The sequence below is a fragment of the Cervus canadensis genome, chromosome 16 (assembly GCF_019320065.1).
Source record: "Cervus canadensis isolate Bull #8, Minnesota chromosome 16, ASM1932006v1, whole genome shotgun sequence".
Taxonomy (NCBI): Eukaryota; Metazoa; Chordata; class Mammalia; order Artiodactyla; family Cervidae; genus Cervus; species Cervus canadensis.
Window position 1 is genome coordinate 65,861,192 of NC_057401.1, and position 15,069 is coordinate 65,876,260.

The following is a 15,069-nucleotide window of genomic DNA, read 5'->3' on the forward strand; positions in this document are numbered from 1 at the left end:
GACAACCTGGAAGAAATGGACAAATTCCTAGAAAAGTTTAACTTTCCAAAACTGAACCAGGAAGAAATAGAAGATCTTAACAGACCCATCACAAGCACAGAAATCGAAACTGTAATCAGAAATCTTCCAGCAAACAAAAACCCAGGACCAGATGGCTTCACAGCTGAATTCTACCAAAAATTCAGAGAAGAGCTAACACCTATCTTACTCAAACTCTTCCAGAAAATTGCAGAGAAGGTAAGCTTCCAAACTCATTCTATGAGGCCACCTTCACCCTAATTCCAAAACCAGACAAAGATGCCACAAAAAAAGAAAACTACAGGCCAATATCACTGATGAACATAGATGCAAAAATCCTTAACAAAATTCTAGCAAACAGAATCCAACAACATATTAAAAATCATACACCACGACCAAGTGGGCTTTATCCCAGGAATGCAAGGATTCTTTATATCGCAATCATCAATGTAATACACCACATTAACAAATTGAAAGATAAAAACCATATGATTATTCTCAATAGATGCAGCAGAAAGCCTTTGACAAAATTCAACACTCATTATGCTTAACTCTCCAGAAAGCAGGAATAGAAGAAACATACCTCAACATAATAAAAGCTATATATGACAAACCCACAGCAAACATTATCCTCAATGGTGAAAAATTGAAAGCATTTCCCCTGAAATCAGGAACAAGACAAGGGTGCCCACTCTCACCACTACTATTCAACATAGTGTTGGAAGTTTTGGCCACAGCAATCAGAGCAGAAAAAGAAGTAAAAGGACTCCAGATAGGAAAAGAAGAAGTGAAACTCTCACTGTTTGCAGATGACATGATCCTCTACATAGAAAACCCTAAAGACTCTACCAGAAAATTACTAGAGCTAATCAATGAATATAGTAAAGTTGCAGGATATAAAATTAACACACAGAAATCCCTTGCATTCCTATATACTAACAATGAAAAACAGAAAGAGAAATTAAGGAAACAATACCATTCACCATTGCAACAAAAAGAATAAAATACTTAGGAGTATATCTACCTAAAGAAACAAATAGTCTCAGCATAGAAATCTATATATACCTGTATATAGTAATTCAATATGTATTGTGACACAAACCAGATGGAGAAAACATACCGTTTCTTGGATTGGAAGAATCAATATTGTCAACAATGGCTATTCTACCCAAAGCAATCTATAGATTCAACTGCGCAATCCCTACCAGCTACCAACGGATTTTTCACAGAACTAGACCAAAGAATTTCACAATTTGTAAGGAAATACAAAAAACCTCTAATAGCCAAAGTAATCTTGAGAAAGAAGAATGGAACTGGAGGAATCAACCTGCCTGACTTCAGACTCTACTACAAAGCCACAGTCATCAAGACAGTATGGTACTGGCACAAAGACAGAAATATAGATCAATGGAACAGAATGAAAGCCCAGAGATAAATCCATGAACCTATGGACACCTTATCTTCGACAAAGGAGGCAAGGATATACAATGGAAAAAAGACAACCTCTTTAACAAGTGGTGCTGGGAAAACTGGTCAACCACTTGTAAAAGAATGAAACTAGAACACTTTCTAACACCATACAAAAAAATAAACTCAAAATGGATTAAAGATCTAAATGTAAGACCAGAAACTATAAAACTCCTAGAGGAGAACAAAGGCAAAACACTCTCCGACATAAATCACAGCAAGATCCTCTATGACCCACCTCCAAGAATATTGGAAATAAAAGCAAAACTAAACAAATGGGACCTAATGAAACTTAAAAGCTTTTGCACTACAAAGGAAACTATAAGTAAGGTGAAAAGACAGCCGTCAGATTGGGAGAAAATAATAGCAAATGAAGAAACAGACAAAGGATTAATCTCAAAAATATACAAACAACTCCTGCAGCTCAATTCCAGAAAAATAAATGACCCAATCAAAAAATGGGCCAAAGAACTAAACAGACATTTCTCCAAAGAAGACATACAGATGGCTAACAAACACATGAAAGATGCTCAACATCACTCATTATCAGAGAAATGCAAATCAAAACCACAATGAGGTACCATTACACGCCAGTCAGGATGGCTGCTATCCAAAAGTCTACAAGCAATAAATGCTGGAGAGGGTGTGGAGAAAAGGGAACCCTCTTACACTGTTGGTGGGAATGCAAACTAGTACAGCCGCTATGGAAAACAGTGTGAGATTTCTTAAAAAACTGGAAATAAGAACTGCATATGACCAGCAATTCCCACTTCTGGCATACACACTGAGGAAACCAGATCTGAAAGAGAACGTGCACCCCAATGTTCATTGCAGCACTGTTTATAACAGCCAGGACATGGAAGCAACCTAGATGCCCATCAGCAGACGAATGGATAAGGAAGCTGTGGTACATATACACCATGGAATATTACTCAGCCGTTAAAAGAATTCATTTGAATCAGTTCTAATGAGATGGATGAAACTGGAGCCCATTATACAGAGTGAAGTAAGCCAGAAAGAATACAGCATACTAACACATATATATGGAATTTAGAAAGATGGTAACGATAACCCTATATGCAAAACAGAAAAAGAGACACAGAAATACAGAAGAGACTTTTGAACTCTGTGGGAGAATGTGAGGGTGGGATATTTCAAAAGAACAGCATGTATACTATCTATGGTGAAACAGATCACCAGCCCAGGTGGGATGCATGAGACAAGTGCTCCGGCCTGGTGCACTGGGAAGACCCAGAGGAATCGGGTGGAGAGGGAGGTGGGAGGGGGGATCGGGATGGGGAATACGTGTAAATCTATGGCTGATTCATATCAATGTATGACAAAAAAATAAATAAATAAATAAAAATAAATAAATAAATAAATAAAAAAGGTCTGTAATCATTTATTTACTCCCAAAGAATTCAAATTTACATATATCCCACCACGATCAGTATATCATGGTCAGAGAGAGTTCAGTGTAGATGGGAAGATTAAAAGAGAGTTCAAGAATGGGATGCTTTTTAGAGGAAAAAAAATATGTACCTAGAGAAAAAAATCCTGTAGCTTCATATTTTAATAAAATAAAATGAGATTAAAAAGATCTAATAACATTTTCTATGCTAATAACATCACTCAATACTTCAAACATTATATAATGTTTTTACATAAGCAAATAAGAACTATTTTGCATATATGATAAATGAAAGTATATAAAATAATTTTTTCTAATTAATTAAAAAATATTTTTTAGACATTCCCTCTTGTGTCTATCAGATTTCTGTAAGGGGGATAGAACAGACCAGTGTTTTCAAGAGCAGTGATCCAGGAGCTGGGAACTAGCACAGTTCCAGGGTTAGTCTGTGTGTATGGACCTGGATGCAATGAATTCAAGGTCTTTTCCTTCTTGAGCATCACACACCACCAGATCTTTGAACTAGAGTCACATCCTGGACCCCCATGGGGCAACGGGCCCCTCGCAGTGGAATGCTTTATTTACCATTCCACTTTATCCACATCACTTTGACATCACAAGAAGGTAACAGTTACACTGCCACTGATGGGCAAAGGTTTGGCCTGAAAAAGACAATCATAGATAATGGATAGCTGGGACAATCATTTAACTTTAAAATAATTGAAACGCATTGAGACTTTTCAGCTTATGCTTCATTTATGTTCTATCACCTCAAAAAAGCATCTCAGGATGACTGCATGATGCCATTCTAACTTGCCTTGCCTCCTCTCTGCCAGCAGACATTTCTTGGCGGCCATGTGGATGGTGATAAAAAAATGAAAATAGCCCTGCCCTAGAGTGGTTTTCAGTTTTGTTGGGAAGATACACGGATGCCTAATAGCAATGAATCGGTGACAGAGATGAGTTTGGTTGATGCAGGAGCTTGGAGTAGGTAGTGTGCCTGGGCAAGGATTTCTGGCAGAGGAACTGCCCAATAAATGCAGAAAGGATGAAATTAAACTTGTCAGTTTAAGGGGTGCTTTTGGGGTTGTAGTTCTTCATTCCAGGAATGATGCACAGAGATTAAGAGGGTCTCGTGTCCCTTTATACTAAAAAATAAGTATAAAGTAGCTTAAAACAAGATAGCCCTTCAGTATATTAATTCTGGTGGGTTGACCAAATATAGCCTGCACCCCAAAATGATCAAAACTAAAGTATTAGGTAGTACACACACACACACATAAATACACACACACACATAAATACACACACATGTATATATCACAACATTTACAACAATTTTTTTCTTAATGGGGGTTGGTAGCCACTTCTTTTTACCAAGAGTTGATTTTTAACTGCAGCTAATAAATGTGTACATTAAAACCACAAGAGCAAGTACACATCTTCAGGAAACAACTCAGGGCGCATTTCAAAATCAAACTTGACAAAGTGTAACTATTCCAACTCAACCACAATTATTTTCAGAACAGTTCTGTATGTGTATATGTGATGATGCCTTTATACTATGTTCCTTTATATGATTAACCCCAAAGAATAATTTCACGCTTTTTTTTTTTTTAAGGAGAGAGAATGTGTTTCAGGTACCCTCACAAACTCATCATGCACGTCATATTTATAATCAACACAGAAATAGGAACTAGACACACATTTGCACATTCGCCTAGGTAAGTGTATTGAAAGCAGAAAGAGCATGAGCAATTGACAGATATATCCCGCAAAAAAAGATGCTTGTAATTCGAGTTATTCTATAATCGTATCGTGTTATTCATTTCCTTCACTCACAGCACCGAGAGCATCTCTCCAAAGTTGCAGGGCACTCGTAAAAAAGGCAGGAGGGGACACTGTAGCCATTTGACAGCCCTGCTTCCCGCTTGACCCCTTGGAGCCGAAGGATCAACACCGCAGAGCATCCCATCCCCAGCACGTACCTGGCTGAAACTCTGGCCCGCACCTCGGGCTTGAGTGCTGCGGGCGGGGAGCTGCGACGGGGCTGTCTCACCCAGAGCCAGGGTCTGGTTGCTATGGTAGCTGGCTGGATACTGGAAGGACCCTTCAGGTTTGGAATTGAGCTGAAGTGCACTCTGGGACAGCAGGCTGGGCCCTGCATTGAAAGTCATTTAGAGCAGTAAGTGACAGCCTCAGTGAAGCAGAAATGACATGTATTATTTATTGAGAGTAGCCTAGAATTATCACACGCGCATGATTCCAGCCATCTATGCTTTGAATTCTGAGAACTAAAATGACCATATAATTCGACTCCAGCTCTTAAATGAGATTTTTTCTTTTTTTTTTCTGTGGTGTTAAAGTTCTCCAAAGAGTAGATTTTTTTTTTCCCAAATGATCTCATCCTGACCTACATAGAGACATTTCTTACAAGACAAATTAGTTAATCAAGTACTTATTTTTGGATCAGACAATGTTGGAAACATTTGAAATAATTTAGAAGTCTTCCTTTTGGTACATGTTAATTGCATTAATATATCTCCTCCTGTATTAATAGGATGCTCGAACACTCAAAACCTTCCAATCAGTAACAAGTTCTGTTGTATAAATAGTGATGTAATACTCAAAGCTTGAAGGGTAGACAGTGTGTAAAATATTAATAGCTCTCATACAATGTAGAATTTAACCTGATCTCACATGATCTCTGAGGGCTAGTTATCTTTGCCATCACAGCAATACACAGCAGAAGAACAAAGAGAAGATACAGTGTTTAAACTGGTGCTGCTAAGCTGGCTGACAGGGCAAGAGATGGAGAAAGGAATTCCTGGCCTCAATATTTAGTTATACTTTGTACGAGAAAATGTGGTTTTTATTTTCTTTCTTTTTAGATGGGATCTTTGCAACAGTTTGCCCATTTCCTTTGTAAGCAAATTTTCTTTAATCAAATTTCATATTCACTTTGGGGATGAAAAGAAGTACAGAAGAGTTTAAGAGTATTACTATTATCTAGTATGTGTGTTTGAGAGGGGACTGGGGTAAGTAGAGTGAGTTGGGTGAGGAGGAGGGACTTGGCAACTCAAGTTCTCTCTTGTTATTTCAACCATAGTACAAAGTTACTCCTTTTTTGAAGGAGGGTAATTATATACATGGGTTTCCCTGGTGGCTCAGATGGTAAAGAATCTGCTTGCAATGCTGGAGACCCAGGTCTGATCCATAATCCCATCCTTAATCTTCCTCTTCGGCTGTTTTAGACTATAGTATCATTTCTAAGGAGTGTAAGCGAATTTCAAGTTCCTTCTTTCTTTTAAAAATAGAACATGGCTTTTTATTTCAAATAAGACCGCAGATTTGACATGATATAGGCCATTTTTTTTGGGGGGGGGAAACAATTTCTTCACTTAATAAGGATCAGTTCACATAACCTCTGCATTTAAGACCTCCCCCTTCCCTCTAATTCCCTGATGGAACTTCTAAACAATGCAAAATACTTTTCCATCATTGGAAATTGAATACAAAGATGATTAGTTAGTACAGGTAACACTTGGTATTCTGGAATCTATACAGTTTCTGGAAAAAAAAGTCAAGCAAGGAAATAAAACCATTTTCATCCAGTCCCAATTTCATCATGAAGGGCATAGCAAAAGTACAACTGCAATCCCTTTCCTTGTAATTTCAAAAATAGAGTCCCAAGAAATTTGTCTATACCAGATGGCGAAGTTTGCAATAGCTTGCAAAAAGTCATTTAGTCCATACTGATGGTATTATAGGGCTAATCACCAGGACTACGGTGCACCTATGGGGAACACATTCAGAGTTTCATTCTGGATGCCAAGAACATATTTTCCCCACTGCTGCTGTGGAAACTGTCAGGCATGAAGACGGAGTCAAGGGCTGGTCTCTGATGCCAGGTAATGGGCAGGCTGAGACATGGCAGAGCCTCTGGAAGGGAAGAGGGATCGGTGATGGGACAGAGGTGGGAACTGACTGCAAAATTAGAAGGATGGGGTGGATGCTAAGAAGACAGCAATGAACTGTAGCCAAGGGCTTTCCCCTTGGTCCGTACCCTTCTGAAGGTCACTGCTCAACGGAGGGGAGTGAGCTATGGCAGAAAAGCAGAGGCCCTTTATGGTGAGTGGTCAGCATTGTACCTAACAATGGGCAGCTTCCCACTGTGACTTCTTTGGCTATTTCTTTCAGGACAGTCCACCCTGACACAATGCCTAGAACTGGCCATGCACCACCCCCGCCCCCACCCCCCGCCACGACAATGCATCTCCACAGCAATGAAAGTCAAAACGGATATACAAGAGTGCACAGACTTTTGGAAATGTCAATACAATTGTTAAAGTTCTTTAATTTCATATAACTAATTTAACAGTCTATAAAGCCAAAACACTGTATGTCCTGGTTACTTGCCTTTTAAAGAGATGGCATGACTTTGCTTTGCTTTGATGAACTTACTTGCATATGTAATTAGCAAGTCAAACAAACTTGTCAATTCTGAGTGGATCCATAAGATTATCTCTAGAAACCTACAAATGTTCTCCAGGCAGAACAGAAAGGTGGCAATTGAAAGCCCCCTTTCGAAGCAATTTCAATTAAAAATATGATTTACGTGCTCCTGAAATACACATCATGAAATAATCAAATCTGCTCTTTTATAGAATCAGTGGTGCATCTGATCAATACTCCATGAAAACAAACAAAGATTCTCTGTCTCATTACTTTGTTCACACATCTCAAGCATGGAGCCTATGTGTAGTCTGACAAGCGCAATTGCAACAATGAGCAATATATCATAATATTACAACCCTGACATACCACCTGGCAAGGACAAAACAGGACAATAGCCAAAACATCGCATGCATTTTAGAATCATTTTTCCTGTTGATTACTAGGTTTCAAATGAATGGCGTTTATTCACTCCAATTTTAGAGAGCACAGATATACAAGAATATGAAAAAGGTGAAAATTAGAAGACAATTCTTAATTTCTTTATAATAAAAGTAAAATGTATGTATAACTAACTCAATTAACTTTATTAACATTACTGTGCACTGGGGTAGAAAATACAAATTTTTCAGAGATTTCAGAAGCATTTATATAGTTTGGGGCTTTAAATGATGATTTTTTTCCTCACGACCTTACGACCTTCCATGAAGCCTTGCTTGGGTTAGAGGCAAAACGAGGCTGCATCCTTGAGGATATGATGTGAATCCACTAGGGAATGGGGACAACATAAGAGGACTTCTTGGGATGTTGAGGGAGAGAGGAAGAGACTGGGTCTTAAAATTCCACCCAGGGAAATGGAATGTTGCCTTGAGTGCCATTAATTGCTCCAGAAGAATCTTGAACTATGAGCAACAGTTAGTCACCACATCCTATTAGAGCATCAAAAGCAGATGCCACCTTCCAGCAGGTGTGCTTTAGGACACAGACCTAAGGGGACTCGGTGAGTTCTTTGTCGCCTGTCGTGGGACAGTCCTCAAAGCTAAGCCCAGAGGTCTGTTCAAAATACATCAGCCCTGGAAGCCAGAAAGCAGACAGGAAACTGTTTTCTGAGAAATGGATCAAAATCAAGGGTGTGTGTGCCCTTGATCTGATCAAGACACACTAGTTCTACCTGGACAGTGGGGAGACATTCCAAGGGAACTGAAGAGTTCAGGGACATGGGACTCGCTGTTAAACCTAGGGGAGCATCCTGACTGTCACACCAATGTCTCAATATGTTTTCAAATATATGAATTAATTAAAGATCATGTTGTTGTTTAGGCGCTGACTCATGTCCCATTCTTCTGCAACCCCATGGACTGTAGCCCACCAGGCTCCTCAGTCCATGGGATTCTCCAGGCAAGAATACTTCAGTGGGTTGCCATCTCCTTCTCCAGGGGATCTTGCTGACCCAGGGAATCTTGCCGACCTAGGGATCAAACCTGTGCCTCCTGCTTGGTGGGTGGATTCCTTACTGCTAAGCCACAAGGCAGCCCCAAAACCACAAAATAACCTGCTCTGAAAAAAAAGTCCTCATATCTTTGTCACTATTCTGAGGAGTGTGAACAGGGGTGTGCAGAGGTCTGCCAGCGTCACACACTTGGTAAAATGAAGATGAAAAGCTGTTCTTGTCTTCGGTCTCCGACTCGGGAGTTGTGGTTGGCTAACATCTAGGCAACTATTTAAGTCATACACAAACATCATCATTAATGGGTTGAAAAATTCTTCCCTAAATAGAAGTCATTTGTGGGAGAAACCTTCACACCTCAGGGTGTGGTACTGCTTCTTCAAAAAGCCTCTCCTTAGAGATTCCAGGTGTTGGCTAGGGGAAGCCTGCTGTCCTCCAGGAGCAGGGCAGAAGTCAATGTCAGCAGACAGAAAGGCAGCAGTGTTCGTTTCTTGCATTAAAAATTGAGTCACTTACAGGTCATATTAACATGCACTAAAATATATGGTCAGTTTCTCCTTGAATTGACTAGCTCTTTTAGTTTTCCTGCTCATGTGCACTCATTTTCTTTACATGGATTTAAAATAAAAAAATTATTTATTTGGCTGTGTCAGCTCTTAATTGCGTCACACAAGATCTATTATTGAGGGCTCAGTCGGTAGTTGTGGTGTGTGGGCTTACACTGCTCTGAGGGACATGGGCTCTTGGTTCCTTGATCAGGGATCGACCCTGTGGTCCCTGCATTGAGAGCTGGATTCTTAACCCCTGAACCACCACCAGGGAAGTCCCCTTTACATGAATTTAAAAAGACTTCATTTAGAATTGTTAATTCTTCTTTGCTTTATCGAGACATCAGCTTCAGAAAACAGTAAGCCTTAATTAAACTATGTACTTTGCGATAACAGAGAAAACACCAGAGGTTTACAAAGTGGCATTCTCAAGTCATTATTTGGATTACAATCATGCCTGCTGGAGTGGGTGTGTGTTGAAAAAAAAAAAAAAAAGTCCAGGGCCAGAACACAGCAGATCTGGTGGACTCTAGTCCATTTCCTCATGTATGACATCACAGATGATGAAGGCAAGGATAGCAAACCAGCTCCCCTTCCCTGAGGGTTTACGAAGTTCCAGGGACTGTCCTGAGCAGCTTATATCTGTTAATCCCTGGAATCCTAACAGGATCTCAATAAAAGTGCAGAAATCCCCATGTATGCTGACATCACTGAGGGTCCCACTGCCTGAGAACACACAGCAGTCATGCCAAGCCTGGTGCCAGCAAGACAGTGTGGCTTCAGAGTGCCTGCTCCTATCACACGTCATTATTCGTGCTCTAAAATCTTCATCTCTGCAAATTTGAGCACCTAATGAGATAATGGATGTGCAAGTGCTTGAAAAAATATAAATTGCTACACAAATGTCAGTTATTAGTATTATTATCTGATTATCTAATTAATGAGCCACATGGCCTGAGAATAAAACCCTGACTGGAATCCGTCCTGAAAACCATATTCTAGTTCTGTCCCATTCATATATCAGTGTTTTCTTTCAACACCCTCTAAGCTTCTCATTTACAAACGGGACACACAAGGCATAGATCCTTAAAATGGCTTGGAAATAAAAACCAAACCAAACAGAACCTAGGGTCAGAGACAAGAAATAAGGAAGAGAAGGTTCTCTCTTAACCTGAAATTCCATTCTCTGTCAGCCTCGAAACCCACTCTCAAACTTGTTGTTTAAATGTCACCTCCACCATGCAGCCTGCCCTGATGTCTGATTGCCCTGGGGAAATTAACCACATCCCCATCTCTGCTGCCTTAATACTCTGCATAGACTCTGAGGAATTTCAACAGAGAAATCTGTAGTCTTACACAGCAAGTGGTAAAGAACCTGTCTGACAATTCAGGAGACATAAGAGATGTGGGTTCGATTCCTGGGTCAGGAAGATCCCCTGGAAGAGGGCATGGCAATCCACTCCAGTATTCTTGCCTGGAGAATCCCAAGGACAGAGGAGCCTGGCGGGCTACAGTTCATGGGATTGAAAAGAGACACAACTGAAGAGACTTAGCAAGCACACACACAGCAATAGGTTTTCTGGAAGGAGAGTGACAAAATAAAAGCAAGGAGTCTGAACATTTATGTGAAAGCTGCTGGACTCTGCATTCAGATACGTGGAGACACTAGAGACCATGGATTTCCTGGAGTGGAGAAAAAGGAAATCAGAAGAAATGGAGGAAATCTCAATTGGGATAATGGCCATGGTAGGAAGAAAGGGAAAAGCATGCATTTAAGAGACATTTTCTAAAGCTCATTGGTACTTGGGGACTAGTAGACAGGAAGGGAAGGCCAGCCCAAATGATGGGACACTCTTTAGCTGGTCTCTCGAAGGATCTCACTGACACTGCAGTGTGTGCGGGGAGATGCCCATGGTGCAGAGTAAGTCTTTTCTAGAAAACCAGACAGGACAGCACTCTTAAGATCAGGCTCACACCTTCTGTTTCTACAAGGTTTAAGGTGATTTATTGGCCAATGCTAATTATGGTCTGTTTCAGTTGAACATCTGTCCCAGAAAGCAATAAATATTCACTAAGCGAGGTGAAAAAGCAAAAGCTCCCCTCACATGCCATTTGAAGGAGGAGGAGACCTCTGCTGGGGAGTCGATACTTTGGGGAAGGACAGGCTTCATTTTTTAAATTACAGAGTTGTTGGAGATGATGGGAGTTGACATAGTTAGAAAGGCAATCTGGGCTTGATTCTCAAACTGGTTCTAACAGACTAAATTATCTTTTGAGATCTTAATTTCCAAGATCAAAGTTTGGTGGTGGTGGGTGGTTTAGTTGCTCACTTGTGTCCAACTCTTGAGATCCTGTGGACTCTAGGCCACCAAGCTCCTCTGTCCCTGGGATTCTCCAGGTAGGAATCCTGGAGTAGGTTGCCATTCCCTTCTCCAGAGGATCTTCCTGACCCAGGGATCAGACCCGCATCTCCTGCATTACAGGCAGATTCTTTACCATTGAGGCACCAGGGAAGCTCAGATCAAAGTTTGGTTATATATAAATGAAATTTTAGAACAGAAAGGTAGCTATCTGAGTCATCAGTGGTGGAAGCTGAAGCCACAAGAATGAGACAAGGTCTCTAAGTGGTGACTAAAATATCAATTTAATTCCTAGGGATTATTTTACCATCAGAAGGAAAGAATTATTAACAAGAAACGCACTAGAATAAACAGCTATGAGATCTAGGCGATGTCTCACACAGACGCTCAATGAATGCTTTGTTAGGTTGTTAATTCAGTCTAATCAGGAATAATAAACACACAAATTGAGACTGACAAGTTTAGGACTGGATATACAACAAAGGCAGTTTTGTTAAGATTTCCATTTATCGGGAAGTTTAGAAACATTCTTTACTTTTAGGCTTAACTGACTCTTTCAAAATGATATAAAATCTTATCTTTACATAGACCATGAAAAATAAAGCCAACAAGACTCACACACATAACTATAACTGTCAGAGAATTTGACTCATTTCTACCCTCCTGTTACGCAATCTTTGTGGAAGGCTGAGAATAATTTGAAGGTTAAGTATTATTTTAAATGAGAGTAAATTTTTAGAGCAACAACAAATAAAAAGAAGGGGGAAATCTTTTAAAAGGAAAATGGTGAGTGAGTAAGAAGAAAGGAAGTAGTGCAAATTATTATATACAGTAAGTCCCCTACGTATGAACCTTCATTGTGCAAACTTTCAAAGACACAAAATGTGTGTTCACATGTCCAATTACCTAAGTTAGTTCATGGGTCCGGTGTATATTGTCACATGCAGACATCCTCTAGAGTGGTTGTGCTTTTATGTGCTTTACTGTACAGAACTGCTCAGAGGACAGTAGTGAAGTGTTGCCTGGAGAATCCCATGAACAGAGGAGCACGGCTGGTGTTCATGGAGTCACAAAGAGTCTCGTACAACTGAGCATTGGGTGATGATGAGTAGTGATAAACTGGTTGTCTTCTCCTGCCCTTCACTAGTAACTTGAAAAGGTATGTAGAAGTTTCACTGGGGCATTAATCTAAAAACAGTAATTCAGTCCATCTACCGTCCCCAACACCCAACTCCAGTACTCTTGCCTGGAAAATCCCATGGACGGAGGAGCCTGGTAGGCTGCAGACCATGGAGTCGCTACGAGTCGGACATGACTGAGCGATTTCACTTTCACTTTTCACTTTCATGCATTGGAGAAGGAAATGGCAACCCACTCCAGTGTTCTTGCCTGGAGAATCCCAGGGATGGGGGAGCCTGGTGGGCTGCCGTCTATGGGGTCGCACAGAGTCGGACATGACTGAAGAGACTTAGCAGCAGCAGCAGCATCCCTAAAATTAAATGGGGGCAGAAACTCAAGCGGCTTGTTACATAGCAAAGCTTAGGGCTTGTTCTATGAACAGATGTGTTCTTTTTTTTTCTTTCCCCCACAATGGACCATTTTTAAAGTCTTTATTGAATTTGTTACAATATCACTTCTGTTTTATTTTTTGTTTGTTTGCTTGTTTGTTTGGCTGCAAGACAAATGGGATCTTAGTTCCCTGACCACAGAGTGAATCTGCACTCCCTGCTTTGGAAGGTGAAGTCTAAACCACTGGACCAACAGGGAAGTCCCAGTAAATGTGTTCTTAAACTTGATTTCTAAGTCTCTTCCTTCAAAATATCTGTTTCCTCTGGTCAGCTGCTTTCAGTGTATAATGCTTTACATGAAAATGAAAACTTGAAAGGTCCCAAGAATAGGGAAGCAGTCATTTAGTTTTTAAACTGATTTTGATTCAATCAATGCTACTGATCTAACTAGTCTGCTTTCTCAAGTTTGACTTGGTATATGAATAAATGAAAAATGGATAAAGCTCTTACCCTAAATATAGTAAGTCCATTTCTTTACATCTATATAATGGAGGGAAATGAACAATATATCATTGATTACAAAATAAAAACTTCAAATATATAAGTTCCCTTAAAATGTACAGCTCAAGACTTTTATTGTGCATGGGATTTTACATGTTGTTTTAGTCATAGAATGGTATTTTTATAGCTTGCTCTAGTCCCCAACTACTTCCTTATAAAGTTTAGTCTTATTTACCATTAGAAAAAAACTAATGTAACACAAAAATGAGGCAAATCATTATATGTTTTTCTTTATAAATTAACAGTCTAAAGATAATTGATTCATACTTCTCACTATCAGTCATTGTGAAAAGAAATTGAAAACTAATACAAATTGCTTTAGAAGAAAACAAAATTTAAAAGCTAAATTTTGAAAACATTTCAATGTATTAATGGAATTATATTAACTTAAAGAACTAATTTTTGATTTGACGCAAATCACAGACTTTTTCCTAAATATTTGTAGGGTTTGCTCACACATTTATTCAGATTCCCAATCAAGTAAAGAATGATTTCCTGGCCCTTGCATCATTCCCTCAAAACTACAGTGGTTTGGAGACTTCCCTAGAGGTCCTATTAAGACTGTGCCTCCACTGTAGGGGACTCGGTTCAATCCCTAGTCAGGGAACTAAGATCCCACATGCTTTAAAGAGCTTTTATTCACCATATGAGTGACGTAGAATACAATTTAGGACATCAAAATTGGAAAGTATTTAAAAGAGAAGGTTGCATCACATACTTTCCATGAGCCATCAGAGCAAAGATGCTATCACGTGCCACGTAGCCTCCAGGAAGCTTCACTGAACACTCTTTGTGTGTGATTCTCAGTCTGTTTTAGTTTGTTTGTTTAACTTACTTTATTCAAGTATAATTTATTTACAATGTTGCATCAATTTCTGCTGTACTGCCAGATGACTCAGTTATACATATACATATATATATGTATATGCACATTCTTTTTCATATTCTTTCCCATTATGGCTTATCATAGGATATCAACCTAGACAGCATATTAAAAAGCAGAGACATTGCTTTGCCAACAAAGGTCCATCTAGTCAAAGCTATGGTTTTTCCAGTAGTCAGTAGTCCAGTCGTTTTCCCAGTTGGACCATAAAGAAGGCTGAGCGCTGAAGAATTGATGCTTTGGAACTGTGGTTTTAGAGAAGACTCTTGAGAGTCCCTTGGACTGCAAGGAGATCCAACCAGCCAATCCTAAAGGAAACCAGTCCTGAATATTCATTGGAAGGACTCATGCTGAAGCTGAAGCTCCAATACTTTGGTCACCTGATGGGAAGAGCTGACTCACTAGAAATGA

The 15,069-nt window shown here is 39.7% G+C and overlaps 1 protein-coding gene across 2 annotated transcripts in view; it reads right to left on the reverse strand.

Annotated features, from left to right (window-relative positions):
• CTNND2 (catenin delta 2) overlaps positions 1-15,069 on the reverse strand; it is a 1,083,336-nt gene that overhangs the window by 474,530 nt on the left and 593,737 nt on the right. For both annotated transcript variants that reach the window (XM_043488912.1, XM_043488911.1), the window contains exon 6: positions 4,885-5,057. In XM_043488912.1, coding sequence (XP_043344847.1) covers positions 4,885-5,057 — 173 coding nt within the window. The remainder of the gene's footprint in view (positions 1-4,884; positions 5,058-15,069) is intronic.